Source organism: Gekko japonicus, unplaced genomic scaffold (assembly GCF_001447785.1).
Source record: "Gekko japonicus isolate JY-2015 unplaced genomic scaffold, Gekko_japonicus_V1.1 scaffold157, whole genome shotgun sequence".
NCBI classification, from domain to species: domain Eukaryota; kingdom Metazoa; phylum Chordata; class Lepidosauria; order Squamata; family Gekkonidae; genus Gekko; species Gekko japonicus.
This window is the reverse complement of record NW_015168051.1, coordinates 244,060-262,259: the sequence shown is the minus strand read 5'-3', so window position 1 is coordinate 262,259 and position 18,200 is coordinate 244,060. Positions and strand designations below refer to the sequence as shown.

Here is an 18,200-nt window from a genome sequence, read left to right as displayed (position 1 = left end):
AACCATTCAAGAACCTTCAGTTCACACAATTTGTTTACAAATTATCAAGTAATTTCTGATCTCGCTAACTCAGTATAATGAATTCACATGAGCCCCTCCTAATGGCTTCTAATTTATCAGGTTATCAACTGAAAGCATTTCATGCTCACCATTAACATATAAACATATTTATGTGAAGCAAGTTGATCATAATCATAAAACATATGCAGGTTACCCACTTTAAATTTTATTTTTACCTGTGACATACAATGCCTTTTCTTAGAGGCTGCATCTGAAGAACAATTAGAACGTGTCTGATATTCTATTGCATCCCACAGGTTGGACAGGGAAAGTTACAATAAAAGCACAGGTTTCACATTGCATAAACACAGTTTACACAGCATCTGAGTGTACAAATAAGTCATATTTGATAACGTGATAACATTGGACTACATTTTAGCATCTTCATGCAAACCAGTACTTGCTTTGGCTCTTGAAAGGTTGGCATTAATCTCCAAAAAGTTTCTCCTTGATGAATTTTCCATCGGAGGCAAAAAGTAGTGTGCAAATTGCTTGGAACACAAATGAAGCACTACTTTTTAAAACGTTTAATAATGGCAATAGCATTTTCATGACTTTTGTTAGATAAAATAAAAGTCGTGTGGAGGCATTACCCACTGCAAGCTATATCAACCTTGGCAAATTTCAGTACTGACACTCTCACTGCTGTCCAGTTTTAAGGTATGACTTCCTTCTCACATACTCTGCTTTATGTCCCTTAACATATCCCTATCATCTCTCCACAAACTTTTGAACTTACTGAACAGAACTGCTGAGTAGTACATTATTCACTATATTCACACAATATTCACTATTAGGGGGTGTGCATTCAGGGCTACCTGAACCAAAACTATACCCGAAAAACACTGTATCAGTATTTTTCGGGTATATTTCAGAATCCCAAATGTACCAGGATTTTTTTGGAGAACAGGAACAAGCCCCCCCCCCCAATTCCGGCAAACTTGGAATTACCGGCAAACTTGGAACAACAGCTAAGGGGCTGAAGCAGATTGCTCCCAGTGCACAGCTGTTTTGGGGCTTTCTTCTGCAATTCCTTTAAACGGGGTGTTTAAAAGGACTGAAGAAGACAGCCCACAAAACAGCCAGGGGAGGGCACTCTCCCTGCTGGCTCAGATGGGGCTCTTTTGGGCTGTTCAACCAAACTGCCAAAAACAGCCCCGGATACAAGCTCTTTTGGGCATTCCGGGTTAAAGGGACCACCCAAAAGAGCCCCAGCTGAGCTACCTCTCAGCAGCTTTTTGCAGCTTTGCCACTGCTCTTTATTCCCTCTGTATTTTTCAGTTCCAGTCTACTGGACCAGAAAAAAATCAGAATTTCCCAAAAATCCTGGCTCCAAATACATTACTGGTGTTGGGATCCAGGTTTTTTCAGGAATCCCAAATTTTGGGGGGGTCCAATAGACCCGAAACAGAAAATACCGAGGGGGGGGATTGCACCCCTATTCACTATTCTCACTCAATGTGAGCTATTTCAGGTCTGTGCTATACAAAAACTATGCTCCCTCTGTTAGCCATAAAAGAATACATGACTCTCAAGCATCTCAGGATCTTTATTGCCCCAATCCATAGCCGCTAAGGTGTGCTCTACTCCACACTTCTGAGCATGTATATTGACCTGTTCATTTGGGCAAGGAAGCTTTGCACATGTAGGCAGTACGTAAGTAGGCAGAGTTGCCTTTTCCATTCAAAAGACTGTGGAAATTACCATGCCCTGTACTACCTTACTCCATAGTGATATAAATATTTAAAAGGGAATGGTGTTCCTGATGTAGGGTCGATTCACTCTTACACACAAAACTACTATGGGAATGTTAGAGAGCACACTTCAAGATCCTTTGCTGTGGCATACTGTTCATCTCTGTACAATTAGTAGTTTACAGAGTTAAATATAATAATATTATTCAGTACAATATGAAAAACAATTTTTCAGAAGTCTTTAAAACTTGAAAACATTCCTTTGTACAATAGCCTGCACATCTGATATCACGCCAAAGAACTCATTCAGATAGGGATACAAACACTGAAACTCAAAACAGCAGCATCATTTTATATCTAACTAGATTTGTACTTGTGACGTACATCGAACATTCGGATAAATAACTGGTATTTTTAAACTAAGGTTGTACAGGCCTACTTTGCCAAACAGCAGAAGATTTTAAAGTTAAAAAGTATTCACTAGCCAAATACTCAGTAGGCATTTTCTACAGTTTGTCCACAGAGGTGTTACACTGACAACAATCAAGTTACCACATTCAAACTTCTGAAAAAATGAGGATGCTCTCTTGAAACTGGCCCACAGTGCTCCTATATCTTTTAGAGAGACACATTTCACCCAACGTTATATCCACACAAGAACAGCAGAGATACTTGTCAGATGTTTAAGATAATTTCAAATAATTCAGTATTATTTTCTTAAAAATACATAACACTTCTGCATTGAAACTTCCTGTTCTTCAAAGTCCAAGTTTTCATGGGGCTGCTTGATTTGATCTAAGAGCATGAAACAATGCCCCTGAAACCACAGACTCTGGAGAACTACTGAAGATAAATGCTCTCTCTCTCCGACTGTCTTTTTCAGAAGGCTACAGTACTTGAATTCTTCATTAAAGTAGATGCACTACAAAGTTGATTTAAGAACGTAACATCAAATGCTCCAAGGTAGTAGGTACAGCCATGCTTTTCAATACGTACCTCCAAAACCGCCAAGTCATTATTATCCTTCCAGATTCATGACTGTAATGAAGTGATGGTAATTCAGGTACCTCTGAAATTGCTTAGTAGTCGGAAACAGCTAGTCTGATATTTGCGCTTCATGATTGTAATGAAGTGATGGTAACTCAGGTACCTCTGAAATTGCTTAGCAGTCGGAAACAGCTAGTCTGATATTTGCGAAACGTACAGAACTGGAGTTAGCAAAGTCCACCTGCATATTCATCATCTTCCTCATTTTCATGAGATGTTACTGTTGGTCCTTCTGCGTTGCCCTGTGAAGCAACTGGGGATTTCTTCTTTAGGCCTCCTCCAGGGACACTCAGGGAGAGACCAAGCTTGGCATACTGGCAAAGCAAAACAAGAAGTGGTAGTAGTTTGTGTTTTATATCACCCTGATGATCAGCTCAGTCTGAACTCAAAATACACATTTGCCATTAAAGCAGGAGGACAGTCAATGGCTTGAGTAATACCTAGTGTTCATCTCATTGGTACTCCATGGAGCCACCATGGAACGAGGAGGTATTTTCTCCATACTACTTCCTGAAATATAGTATATAGTTCAGAACTTTCTCTTACGCTAAAAATGGATCAGCCACCGAAAAGAAAGATACAATCCTACCCCCTTCCTGCATGTACCAGAACTGCCCAATATCCAATGCCATAATGCTATACATTTTCCAGCCAAACATCACTGATTGGTGGGGCCAATGCTTAGCATGATGCAGCTATGACATAGCTGCTTCAAGAGATGTTACATGGGCAGCAAACACAATATAGGAATGGCCATTTTCAGCAACAACGTTTCATTTCACATCACACTGTTCTACCAACAGCCAACATTACTGTATTTCACATTATGACTGCTTGTGCTGCCATCTTGGAATGCTGAGCAAAAAGGCAGGAGAAAAACTGAGCCCAAGCCTCCCTTTACCCCACAAATCACCCAACAAGCTTCTAGGGCTGATGTCTGCTTGTAGGCTCCTTGCAGGGGAAAACAGCAATGGGGCACCGCCACCTCAGCCCCCGAAGCCCTGGTCCATCCAGAAAAGCTGGGGCAGTTGGGGAAGCTCTTGGCCAAAGGGGAGAGTCCCTGTGGCTCCCTCCCTCCCTTCAGGACTTCAGCTGAGACAGGTGTGGAAGAACTTTAGTTTGGGGAAAAGACTGGCTTCAAGGGAGATGACTGATCCCGACACCAAGCAGCAGGCACAGGCCAAAGGCCTCTCTAAGACTAGGAAGTGGGGGAGGGGAGAAAAGGCTGTAAAGCTTGAGTGTCTCAGAACCCTGTCAGAGCACAGGAAAGACAACCTGCCCTTTTGCAGAAAGAGATTAGCCAGGAGAGAAGCCCTTCCTATAGAGAGTCTTTACTGGGGTGAGCGAGTTATTGAAAAGCATGTGACTGTATGGGTGGGAAAATTGCCTCTGTTTGGTACTTCAAAAGGTGGGTGGGACAAGCTCACCCTCCAAAAACAAACTAGCTTCGCTTGACTAAAGCCTATACAAAGTTATGTCTGTCTGGTCAGCCTAACAAAGAGGGCTGTGGGAAGTTGGGTCTTATAGAAAGAGACATGGTATTACAGAGACCCAAGGTATAATGGATTATGTTTGCACCAAGGCCCCGGGTCTTGTCAATCACTTCATTAAAATTAACCTTGACCAGTAATTGATAATAAGGTCATTTGGTTCAGCTGCAGAGAATCAAATAATCTATGTGGCAGTGTCTTGACTGGCTGCTGAAGTCTGCCTTGTTGCTGGACAATGGGGCATAAAAACATGAAGCCTTCAGGAAGGTTTTGGAGGGAGAGGGCTGCTCTTGAGGTTAGACTCTGGCTATGAGGTAACCCATTCTTGAGACTCAACAGCATGGAATGCTAAGGTAATATCTGGTCTGGAGGCACAGAAGTCTGCCATGCGTGCTCAGGAATTTTTAAGCTAAATTTCCTTGTTTTGTTATTCTGTATTGCATACCCAGGCTAGAGACCTGGGCTCCTCAGTCTCTAAGTTTAGGGTGAGAGTTAGAGGCAGCCCTACCTGGGGTTCTGAGGCGCCTGACCCCTGGTGTTTTGGTTACCATTCCAATCGGCTTCTGGACTGGGACCTCTTGACATGGTGGCACTGGTGGGATTCAACTGAAGCCATAAATCGGGGTTCATCTTGCTAGCCAGTTGGGCTGGGAATTGGTTTGTGTGTGATCACACAATGAATGAAATTACTCTAGCGCCTGACATTTCTGCAGCCCAAGGGAGACAGCTGTGTGGCATTTTGAATGAATTCAAGTCCATATTTTCTAGCAAACCTGGCAAAACCTCTTTAGCTAAGCTTAGTATAATTACTGGAGATCACCCACCTACCATTTCTCATTCATATAGGGCTAATGGACAACATGCCACAGATATAGGCCAAGAAATTCAGACTAATGTTAGATTTGGGTGTTATAAAAGCATCTAAAAACAATTAGAGTGCTCCTGCTGTTCAAGTTCCTAAGAAAGATGAGGGAATAAAACTTTGTGTGGACTACAAAAAAATGAAATGCTGTGACAAAAAGTGACCAATACCCCTTATCCAGAATGGACAAGCTCACTTTCTATGTGTTTTAACATCTGTTCTTAACTGCTCTCAATGCTACTTTATATGTTTGGTTGTGCATTGTCCTTGGCTGAGTTCAGACTGGCAGGTTGGCCCGATATAGGCACGTTTCACAAACGGATTAAAGGGTCGGGTTCACACAGCCACAGCTGTCAGGCGTTCCCCAGCTGTACTCAACCTGTCCTATGATGATTCCCTACCGCGTTGAAAAAGTACCAGGTGAAAGCGGTAGCAAACCCTGGAGGGCGCATTGATCCCGCTCCCCGGAAGTGTGCATGCCGCATTGCTGTGCCTATGCGCAAAGGCGCATGTCACTGGAGTGAAAAAAGCCACTTACAGCCGTGCCTCCACCAGGGGCGGGCCAACAGTGCTAACGTTCCCTTGCTCCTCCTCCCCGGTATGCTCCCACATCAGTAAATGCAGTGCGACCGGGAATCCCCGGCACAACTCGGTCCGGGTCTTTTTGCCCCTCCTCCCTCGCGCTTCATACTGCCAGTCTGTCCTCAGCCCTTAATAAACCATTTTCATTTATTTTGATCAACTAATTATTGTACGTATAGTTCTCACTGGTCAGTGTTGGCCCAGTGGGGCAAATTAGGACCCTGCCTTTCACCAACTTACATCGTTGTCCATGTACTTAAAGAGCGGTGAATTGCAGACATCAGATATTTGATCCTGGTCTTGCTGATCATACCCTTCTAGTAGCTGCTCTAGGGCTGCACAGTCTTCACTTTCCCTGAAGCCTGGTATGCTGAAAAAATTGAAAAGTTCATCATTTAGTCAATCTCCCTCAAACTTAAGAAAGGCTGCGGTCACACGGAGAATTAGCCACGCTACAGAGACGGAAGATAGGCGGATTTTCCACGCGCGATTACACCGCAACATCTGGGAAGCGTAGAGCTCCCGTGGCTCACCCGAGGCTTCCCCCCGAAGATGCGGCTTAAAAAACTAGTACCTCTGAGGTACTAATTTCCAGAAACTGCGGGGCAAGGGTGGGCGCCTGATCGCATTTCCGGTGGTAGGTCGTGGCATCCGGCGCCCGCCCATGTCCCGTCGCGAAAAGGTTTGTTTTTTTGTTTTTTGTTTTTAAAAGAAAAGTATCCATGGGATGCGCACAAGCACCCAACGGCGCATGCGCACACTTCGTTTAAAAACAAACAACACAGCCCCCTCCTCTTTTCTGTACCCCCCCCCACTCCTGGCTCGGCCTGCTCGAGAGGAACTCTCTGCACCGGGCGGCAGAGGGGGAGGTGCAGGGGGCGTGGTGGGAGGGCGGCCCGGCTGAAGCTCCTCCTGGAGGGGACCGGACGGAGGACACAGTTTGCATTCCTCTGCAGCCCTGGAAGGGGTTAAACCCGCGGAGCCTTTTGCTATAGAGGCCGCTTCTTTGCCTCGCCGCAGGATTGTCCTGTGATCGGCACCTCCCCCCTAACTACGGGACCTCGATGGGACCTCGTCGGCATGTCCGTTATTTTGTTCCTGGGCAAACAGCCACACTTCCCCCCCGCATTTTCCGGCCCATGTGACCGAGGCTAAACCAGACTTCCAGTAAGGTACAAATAAGCAAAGGGAAAACACAGAATCAAAGCTAACTCAGTGATCATACAGCTTAATTCTTAAACTCAGTGATTATGTCGCTTAAGTCTTTAATTACAGCTGTAAATTTGATTCTGAGAAGGCATATAAAGAAAATAATTTATTTCCCCAAATGGTGACTTTTCAGAACACACTACATTGGCAAACTGCATTGGTATAGAAAGCTAAAGAAACACAGAGCCACTGCTTCCAGAAAAGACACAACCATGTTGTTAAATTAAAAACCTAAGAGGAAAATAAAGGTCTTACCTATAGCTTTCCCTGACACATTTTTCTGCAGCAACATAGTCATTTCTGTGAAGATGAACCAAGACCTGAGCAATAGTTTTCTAAAAAATAGAAGAAATTTACTTAATTACTTTATAATAACAATATGACCTTTCACTATTCAGTGTGTGTGTGTGCGCGCAAAGTGCTATCAAGTTGCAGTCAACTTTTGGCAGCCCAGTAGGGTTTTCGAGCCAAGAGACATCCAGAGGTCTTCGGGCCTTCCTCTGCATAGTGACCCTGAAATTCCTTGGTGGTCTCCCATCCAAGTACTAACCAGGGACAACCCCACTTAGTTAGCCTGAGCCATGTACAACAAAACTGGAAAACTGTGCTTCTGAGAATCAGCGGCTATTAACGCACTAAGAATAAGGAACTGCTTTAAGAGATTTAGAATGCTCTAAAATTATGAAATAACTGCCTTATCCATCTTTTCTGGAAAAGTAGAAGAGAAAAATATGCTGGAGGCCTTCTACCATCTGAACATACATACACATTACAGGCATTCAAGGAAGGTTTCACAAGGATTTTGTTGCTATCAAGGCAAAAAGAAAACTCCAAAATTTTGCTACTTGTGAGAACTTAATATTTGTAGGTTATTTGCTTATACTGTCAGGCTACTTCTGCTTCTTCGTGCAACTACACAGCAAAGCCATAATTACACACTTTCACCAGCAAACGTGTTGGTTTTGCACATCATGATTTTATCCCTATGCTACATTGATAGTATTCGTAGCTGAAAATGGATAAAACAATGAAAATGGCATCTGAAATTGCACGCAACAGATTCTGCAGGTATTGTAAGAGGCATCAAAGGAACACAAAATTTCTTGCACCAACACCATAGATATTTAGCATTTTCTAAAGTCTGCCCATTTTTGCAATCCAGACATGATTTAACAAGCTCATTCTCTTCAAGCTCCTTTTCTCTCAATGAAATTGAAAAAATTTTTAAACCTCTAAGAGAAAAAAACCCAGAAAAACACAAAACAAAGCTTCCAACTGCTTGTGTGGAATCTGCAGATGTTTCAACATAAAATATTCTGAAGCACAATAATTCTGAAGCACACTGGATAATGAAGCATTATGATTTCGCCCCCCGCCCCCACCAGAAAATATGTCCAATAGGCATTATACCTTGTAACATGTTGGATAATTTTCAATATCTTTATAAATACTCTTTTCCTTCTGCAGAGAAGCTGAAGCTTCATCCAGCCTGAAATACAAGACAACAATCGGCAAACCACACCAGTTTAAACAGTCTTTCAAGCAACAGAAATCAGAAGGAAACTCATTCCAACCAACTGTTCCTTTTCAGACATTCAACAAAGTAAAAGTCATGAGTTCGTTGCCTGCACCTCTAACAACTGTTGAGAGCAACGATATACGAGCAAGGCTAGTTTCATAAAAGACGTTTCTTTTTAACATCATCACATGCGCTCTGAACCATGTAGAGAGTGATGTCTCTGAAACCCTTCCAGATGCATTTAAGAATCTATGCACTCTTTCATACTAGCCCCAATCCAGCACTAGTAGCAATGTTCCCAAATTCCAGCATCCGAAGCAGTTTTTCTTATGAAGAGATAAGTATGCTAAAAAAAATTGTTTCATTTTAAGAAGCAGGGAAACATCCACTCCTGGGGTCACATGCAGTCCAAAAGGGGAAACACCCATAATCTGCCCCTTCTCACCTTCCCCATCAGACATCCTATGCTATGGAAACTGCAATGCCCGGGCACCATGCCAATTTAAAGGAGAAATAGGTACCTCTCGATGGAACCAGAGTGCTCTGATCATAGCAACCATAGTGCCCCACCCTGTTGCCTCCTGCAAGACATCCAGATCACCCGTTACAAAAAGCCGTGGCAATTGGTTGACTTTGTAGAAAGGCATAGATTTCTCTTTGAAATCAGTGGATATCAGCACAGCTGTAATCGCGAGAGGTTTCCACTCCCAAATTGGGATCACAATGCCACCTCCCACATGTGAGAGGCAGTGTTCTGATATCCATCCTACTCAACAAACTTCTGCTGCATCTTAGAAGAGACACAGCCCATATCGGTGAGGATTCAGAACACCACCTCTCTGAGCTGGGAAACTTCTGCTGCATCTCTTCTCCGGGCGTGGGGATGGAAGTTCATTCAGAATGCCACCTCCTGGCAGATAAGACTGGGACTGCTTTTCCCTGTCACTAGCCAACAGATCCCCATGACACTGGAGTAACCACGTTCTCCATAGAAGTTGCAGTCTACAGGCAAAATCACAGTTATAAATATTGTGAGAAAATTTATTGACTGGTGTTCCCTTCTGGTGCAAAAAGCCACTTAAAAAGTCATCAGATCAAGGCAAAGATTTATTGACCAGTGTTCCCTTCTGGTGCAAAAAGCCACTTGAGGTGGTAATATTGTCAAAAAGATTCAATTTTTTAAAAAAAGTTAAAATGCATACCTCCGACCTCTGACCAGAAGTCTTGAAGCCTTTCCATACATTTCAACTGACTGTCGTAGGCGTTCTTCATTCTAGAGGAGAAAATACAGGTACGTATTATTGCCTATATACCAGACATAACTCAAGTTAAGATATATGTAGAGTTTTCTTGTTATCTCATATTTTAGCTACCTTTATTATGCCACTTTGTCCAAGATTATTAGCCTGACCATGAGCCTGCTGAGTGAAAATCAGTGTGGCTTTTGCAAAGGGAAGTCCTGCCTTGCTGATCTCAGATCTTCTTTGATCTGTTCTAATCCAACCGCTCAGCAATTTCATGGAGTGCCCACGAGTTCTTGTATTGTGAGAAAGGGAGAAAAGTACCTCTTTCTCTACCTGCTCTATCCCATGCATAATCTTATAAACCTCAATAAAGAAGAGGTGCAGTAGCCAAGTTTGCAGATGATACCAAATTATCCATGATGATGAAAACCAAGGCAGATTGGAGAGATCCTCCTGCAGCTCTTCATAAATTGGGTAAGGAGGTGACAAAGTGGCAAGTGAAGTTCAGTGTTGGTGAGTGCAAAGTAATAAACAATGGAACAAAAAAACCTAGCTATGCAGATGGGGTCTGACAGCTGATTCAGTCCCTATTAGAATAGCTAGATGTTAGGTTATGATTGGTCCATCAATGGCTACCAGCCATGTTGAGTGAAGTGAAACTCTATCTTCAAAGGCAGGAAATCTCTGAAGTCTTGGGCTTTATGCCCCATTTATTGGCCCTCCACAACAACTGGTTGGCCACTCAATGAAACAGGATATCTCATCCAGCAGAGTTCTTCTTATGCACATGATTGCTGAAGTGTGGCTCCACTGGTTTTCTTTTCAGCTGAAGTTTAGGTTTTGCAGTCCACTTCCGTGGCACTATACAAAGCAAATTAAGTTATGATGATGTAAGCGGTGAGTCACGTAAAGGGGTGGGAATGTCTTTAAGAGATACATATCCAGATGTGGCTCTACCTCAGAGCTTCTCACACTTGCTTTACATGGCCCAACTGCTGCCATTTACATGTTAAACATTATTTTATATTTTCTGTTTCAAGTTTGCTTTTAGGAGGAATATTCATTATAGTTTTAGAGGACTTACTTCAAATACTGATGCTGTCTGCTGATACAGCTGAATTGCCTTGCTTGGATTTATATTTTCTATTACCCTGAAATAAAGTTTCAACACTTTTATTTAACTTAAGAGTTAAAAAAAAAAAAGCAAAACAAAACAACTAGAGGAATCAAAGTTCTTTTCTAGTTAGGAACCTTTGAAAGCATTCAATCCCAGCATACTTACTTCCCAGCCCGATCTAGCGCTAAAGCTGCTGTGTCAGGTGTCCCGTTCTCCAGATACATCATACTGGCTTTCTCTATCAGTTCTATCGCTTCATAATGTTTTTGCATTTCCTGTAGGAAAAAGAAAAAGTCCAAGTATGTCAGGACCAGTGATCATTTAGATGAAATTATTTGGTTATATATCTTTCAATGTTATCACAATATTACGTATTTCAGACAATTTAAATTGTCCCAGTTCCTATAATCAAAAAACAAGGTAAAAATCTGTAAAAGGATGAAGGAATTCCCATAGCAAATGTCATTGAACGACACAGTCTACACACACAAACACACCAACCAAAATGAATTCTGTGATGGCTCATTCACACATGCTAGCCTTCATTAGCTGTTACATCTCTCAAATGATGAACCCACATTATCAGCCCTGTAACACTGAAAAAGAACAATCTATGTGTAGTGGGTTAGTATGCAATCTGTTGTTAGGGTGAAAGGAGAGAGAAGGAAGAAGTCCTCTAGTACAAATGCTGTCATTCTATAAAGATAGATTTGTATATAATACACATGTTCTTTATACCTTTAAGTATAAACTGGCAGCAATTCCAAGCAGCCTCAACAGAAACCACATCCATTAATTAGGATGGTTTGGGGGGGAAATGGATTTACTAATGCAGGGATCAGATAAAGAATCATTTAATTGTACACAGGAAATGTGGCACAGTAGTCAAAAAGCTAAAAAGCATTAAAATAAACTCTAAAGAATGCAGAGAGATGTAACTCTAAATGTGATGGACTTTTTAAATACTAAAACCACAGTTCAATACAGACTTAAATGTGTCGAAACCTAATAAAACCAACAGGATAAAGTGCATCTAATTCTACGTTAGTTAATGGTTAATGAATCTCCAATTAGGGCATGTCAATTCTAAAATGCAAGAAGAACATTATACAGAACAAACACCCCATATTTAGTTTTACCCAAATGTCTTCTTATAGGTAGTTTGAATGGAACTGGCCAATACCTTTAACATCATACCAGCTTGTTCATAAGCCCTGAAAGAAAAAAACATTGGCCTAAATTTAAGCGGAAGCAGCATCTCTACACCAAACAAGGGACAATTAAACATAAGCAACAGGACCAGCTAATTCTTATTTATGCCAAGATGAATGCAGCTTGGAGATTTTTATGTTATAATATGAAGCAGAAAACCAGATTCATAAATTCTGAGCACTTCTATTTCCTGTTGCATACAGCCTTACTGCTTCCAGAAAGAGATGTGGGCAGTTCATACAACTGCCCGTTGGGGTTCCCACAATTTCTCTTTCACAAGCATTCCCAAGTAAGATGTACTCACTATTTCCCCATAAATATTTTCAGGACAAAACACACTGATTCAACCCCGAATGGACTTTGCTTATACTCACAGATGTCTTCTCATCGACAGGTTCAATTGACTATGTAGTACGGATGGGCATGAACCTAAAAAATCCAATTTGGTTTGGGGCAGCACCCAAACTGAACCCCGAACTGAGCCAAAAGGCCCCAAATTGGCGAGTTCGGTTCCCCCTTTCTCTCAGCCAGGGCTCACCACGGCCGGGAGAAAAGGAGGGATTGCCCAGGAAAGGTTAAATGGCCAGCAGTCATTCAACCCATCTGTTTCACTTCCCCCCACTTCAAAGTAAGCCATTAAACCCGTCGGTTTCTCTCCTCCCCATTTAACCTTTCCTGGGCAATCCCTCCTTTTCCCGCGGCCGTGGTGAGCCATGGCTGAGAGAAAGGGGGAACCGAACTCACCGATTTGGGCCCCACCCATCAGCTGCTAGGCTGTAATGGCTGGCAGCCATTTCACCAGTCCATTTCAGTTTTCCCCACTTTGAAGTGGGAGGAAGTGAAACTGATTGGTGAAATGGCTCACAACCATTTAAACCTATCAGGTCAGCTGCGGACCCGGCACCACTCAGCTGTTAGGCTTAAATGGCCTGAATGGCCGAACTGGACAAAAGCCCAGTAAATGTTCGTGCCAAATTTTGTGCCGAATTTTGGCTTGTGATGGGTTCATACCCATTCCTACTATGTAGTGTTATGACATTCCCTAACAAGGAAAGAAGGTTTATAAAGTGATAGCTAATAGAAACCATGGTAGCAAACAGATGACGGGCTTTAAAAAGGTGATTATTCTCACAACTAAAGCATTTTTCAAGAACAATTTCTATATCCTTCCCACTCTTATTTAGTTAACATCCTGAAAATCAAAGTAGGAAACTCTTTGCTTAGTCAGTTTCATACTGACCATCACTAATTTTTTATAATGTTTATCTGTGAATGATCTGATGGCAGCATACATAGTCAACACGTTTTTCTTCTGACAACAATCCCGTGTCATAGGGTATGAGACATACTGAGTTAGATGTAGACTAAATTTTCCATCTGACGAATTGTACTTTCTTGCCTCCACACTCTCACTGCAGTCTGCTGATCTCCATGAAATGCTGTTCCTGGAAGACAGGGTCCTTCAGGAACAACTTAAGGAAGATTTGCAGAAGAAAGTATGATTTGGCAGAAATTTCTGTTACTGCAAAATCCAAGCCATAAACTGTCCCACGTGTACCCTATCAGCTTTGTGGCTGAGCAGAGGCTGAGCTAGGTCTCCCCACAACACTTAAAGCAGAAGGTTAGCTGACTGTTTAGGAGCCTCCAAATGTTACAACTCTATGAAGAGAATATCCTATCAAATTTCTGCCCCTTCAGTAACATGTATAAGGAAGACAAACTTGCAATATAAAAAAACTATTTTACACAACACAATAGTAGAACTATAGCATATTTGTATAGCAGTATTTGCAAGTATAGCAGTATTTGCAAGCTTCAATGGAAACTAATGTACAACTAATTTTCAGGTTTAATTTTCTGTATGCTTGATTATGCTTTGATGAGGTCAGTTGACCGGCTCCCTGTTTAAGCCACAGACTATTTCACTATTCCACTCAACGACAACACTGGTTATGTTTCACATGTGTACTGGAAAACTTGGCAAAAGATGGCAGAATTCATACTTACTTTGCAGCATGGAAGAGACTGGATGTAAATAATTCAAAGTCAAGGATACAAATTAAATTTAACAGGTCTAACTTGAAGGCTTTAACTGCCTCTGAAGGGAGCTCATATTCAAAGACCAGCAGTTTAGGTTGACATTCATAGGTGAAGCTACACATTTCATAGGTGTAACAAGCTTTTTAAAGGCTAACTGGAAGAAAAATACAGATCTCAATGTGTTCCTAACAAATTTAAAATACACTTCACCAGTGATTTTCTCCTTTCCACCATCCACAATCATGAGCACTTCATGCCAGTGAGTCCTTCTGCCACATGACAAACTGATTTCGGAGTGCTATTTAAAAAGTCAAAAGCCCCACTGGTCAAGCACGAGTCTTGAGCTTCAAGTCACTCACTGAAATAGTGGCCATGGGCTATGAGGCAAGGAGAGGTTATACTTCAAATCTAGCTCAGAAAAATGACAGGGAGAAACCCACATCAAGTGTCACACTAAAATCTTGAATAGCCGTTAATCAAATCCACCTCCCCAGGCATATAAAGGAACCTCACCAGCATGCAAATTTCTTAAGGACCAATACATGTAAGTCCCCAACTAAGCAGTACCTACATGCAGTGGTGGTACAAGATCATTCCGGCTTGTGGCACCCACATTTATTTATTTATTTATTTTTGTATTTATACCCCGCCCTCCCCACGAACGGGCTCGGGGCAGCTTATGAGAGGGCAAAATATGCCTACACATAAAAACAGTAAAAACCAACGAATATTACAAATAAAGTGCTCAAATATAAACAAGATGGTCATTCATTAGATGTAGGTGGTTTTTCATGGAGGTAGGTAGTGTCCAGTAGATGTGCCTGACTAGAACCTGGGTCCAACACACATTTTGGCTTTGGACTTAAGGCTGGGAAAACAGAACTTATGCATGCCGGTCCATACAATCAGTAACTCTTGAACAACCTGAACTCCATGTAGATTGCATGCACTTAAGCCCTTTCTGAGTGTTATCTTTAATATGCTGATAACTGGCAGGTACAGAGGCATTACAGGCCTTGGCAACAGACAAGCTGGCAGGATGCATACATGCAATAAGGTCTAAGTACACAGACTGCAAGGAGCAAAGGTTTTGACACACGTAGTGATCACACAGATCAAGTCTCCATGTGCATGCAACTCCTTTCCTCCACTGTGTGGAACGCAACTGTTGAAAACTTACTTAAGCCATCCCTAATTCTGGAATACCCCAGAATATGGTATCAACCCAACTTTAATTTTTCAGTTCATTGCGAGTGGGAACAATAAATTAAAAGATACGCTTTATTGTTTTCATGGGAGACAGCTTCTCTCAAATAAGCTTCTTTTGCCTGATCAAATTGTTTGGCATTTTTAAAAGCAACAGCTGCAAAGAAACAAAAAGGAAACATTTGTATTGCATTGTGTACTCTACATGCACAATAACAACAAACACTTGAACTGAAATGTAAAGCTCTGACTTTGATCTGACTTGCACAGCCAATCAAACTAATCCACACTTTGATTGTTATGTGTACCATGCTAATACGTCTTGAACTGGCAGATACTCGGCGAGATCTTGGGACTATAGTGGACAGCTCAATGAAAATGATAACTCAGTACGAAGAAGCAATGTAAAGAGCAAACTACGTGCTGGGGATCATTAAGAAAGGAACTGAAAACAAAACAGCTAATGTTATAATGCCCTTGTACAGATTTATGGTGTGGCCTCATGTGGAACACTGTGTACAGTTCTGATCACCATATCTCAAAAAATATATTGCAGAGCTAGAAAAAGTATAGAAGATGGCAACCAATTGGATTAAGGGGTCGGAGCACCTTATGAGGAAAAGCAAAACAGTCTGGGACTTTTCAGCCTAGAAAAAGATGGCTAAGAGGGGATATGATAGATGTTTATAAAACTATGCACGGGGTGAAGTGGATAAAGAGCACTTTATCTCTCTATTCCATAATAACAGAACTCAGTGGCACCCAATTAAGTTGATGGTCAATAAATTCAGAACTCAGTGGCACTCAATTAAGTTGATGGTCAATAAATTCAGAACAGACAAAAGGAAATCCTTTTTTGCTCAACAACTTGTTAAATTGTGGAATTCACTGCCAATAACCACTCAGATTTGAAAAGGTATTATACAGATTCATGGAAGACAGCTTCATCAATGGCTACTAACCATGGTGCCTAAAAGGGAACCTCCACATTCAGAGGCAGTAAATCTCTGAACACCCATGCTAGCCTAGAAGGTAACACTGGGGAAGTCCTGGGCTTCTATGCTCTGATCATGGCCCTCCAGGCTGGCCATGATGTGAAACAGGATGCTGAGCAAGATGGACCACTGGTCTGATCCAACAGGGCTCTTCTTATGTTCATATAGAGGCATAAAGCACTTGGAAAGTTTTCTGCAGAAAACATGCTAATTGCTAATGAGATATATTAAAACAAAGCAACAAATTAAAGTGCCATCAAAACCTTCCATAACTCTGATGAAGAAGACTAGAGATAAAGCCAAGACCTCTACCCACTACCATGCCATTTGACTTCATCTGCCTTTCTGTCTAAAGTACTTTGCAAAGTTACATCCAGCTTTGCAAATATACCAGCTGTCAAAGTGTACCTTATTTCAATCTACAAGAAATGAATTCTTCCAAAGATGCACAATTACTACATTTATAGTTGTTTTATTGTTTGTTTTGTCTCTAGAAAGCCTTTAAAATAAACCCATTCACCAAGACTATGTTGATATGAAGCTGGATCCAGACTAAATTTTCTGTCAGCTGACCAGAACTTTCCTGTTTCCCTTCCTCCCACTATACCTTCTAATCTCCAAGAAATGCTGCTCCTGAGGGATGGGGGAGTCTGAAGAATGACATGGATGGGGGGCTGACAGTAAGAAGGGACAATCAATGGAACTTGTCAATTTAGCCTAGATTTAAGACATAGTGACCGTAGCATACTGTACTGGGCCATGGAACAAGAATGTCCTACTCAGCTGTGTCTATATCCACTGTATCACTTACACTGTTAACTGCAAGATGTCCTGAATGCCTGCTTGTTATACTCCATCCCCACCCAATTATGTTATGCACAATAACTGTCTGAAACAAATAATGTCAGTACTCAAAACCCATCTGTTCATCCAAAAACTGCTTTAACAGCAGATACGTGAAAATTAGCTGCCTCAAGAAAGCAATACGATACATTGCAAAAATGCATACCTGTGCTTTACAATACATACCAGCCTTTGCATATTCCGTAGCTGCACTATCATAGTCTGGTTTCCATTTTAACAATCCAGTTTTCAGACTGCAATGCAAAATAAATCCAACAATTAATAATAATCATTTATGACATCACCCTGATGGGAAGTCATATGACAATGTCCATAAACTTGGTTCCTGTTCTTAAAACTCACATTGAAAATCATCCTGTTAGTCTTTAAGGCACCATTAAACTTTCATTTTATTTTGCTGTTCTTCAAGCCTGTGTTACTTCTACATGCAGACCCTAATTAACTGGATGACATAGAGTGGGGCATGGCTACTGGATTTATATTTTGGGCGGTCTACTACAAAGAAAAGTCACTGTCTGCCACAAACATATACTGTGATATGGATGAGAACTATTTTCTTCAAATGCCCAAGCAGTGCAGCATATGCTTCCAGTTTCGATCCCATATCCCCAATTTAAAAAGTAGTAATGACTTTTGTCTGCACTCTGAAGATACTCTGTCAACAATGGGCAGCCCTAAGGTAGAGTGGCCACTCTTATGACTGAACCGGCCGGATACTGTCATATTTGAAAACATCATGAAACAAAATGAAAACTACTAAGTCTATTAAAAACTCTTAGCTCCCCACACTAAGAAAGCGACACTTTGCAAGGTTTCTTGGGGTGAAAGCCTAATCAGCAGGAGGAGATAGTGGGGGGGGGGGGGGGGGGGATTCAGACCACATTTCAATGGGTGGGCTTAGGCAAACACACTCTTTGCCCAGCTTCAAGCCACTATCTGCAATGGGGGGATGACAACACTGGCCGACCTTAAAGAGCTGTTATAAGGAAACCCTGCATAAACGCTAAATAATACATAATTAAAATTCTGGGAAGAAAAGGGGATCAGCTGGCTGAACCG

General features: G+C 41.7%; 1 protein-coding gene across 1 annotated transcript in view; it reads right to left on the bottom strand.

Annotated features, from left to right (window-relative positions):
• Positions 1-211: 211 nt before the first annotated feature.
• Positions 212-18,200, bottom strand: part of NAPG (N-ethylmaleimide-sensitive factor attachment protein, gamma) — an 18,504-nt gene continuing 515 nt past the window's right edge. The window contains exons 2-13 of the mRNA XM_015414355.1: positions 17,307-17,374; positions 15,355-15,439; positions 14,044-14,061; positions 12,008-12,038; positions 10,990-11,099; positions 10,792-10,858; positions 9,666-9,736; positions 8,355-8,433; positions 7,200-7,279; positions 5,976-6,105; positions 2,946-3,115; positions 212-2,862 (exon numbers count right to left, since the gene is read on the bottom strand). Coding sequence (XP_015269841.1) covers positions 2,969-3,115; positions 5,976-6,105; positions 7,200-7,279; positions 8,355-8,433; positions 9,666-9,736; positions 10,792-10,858; positions 10,990-11,099; positions 12,008-12,038; positions 14,044-14,061; positions 15,355-15,439; positions 17,307-17,374 — 886 coding nt within the window. The 3' untranslated portion in view covers positions 212-2,862; positions 2,946-2,968. The remainder of the gene's footprint in view (positions 2,863-2,945; positions 3,116-5,975; positions 6,106-7,199; positions 7,280-8,354; positions 8,434-9,665; positions 9,737-10,791; positions 10,859-10,989; positions 11,100-12,007; positions 12,039-14,043; positions 14,062-15,354; positions 15,440-17,306; positions 17,375-18,200) is intronic.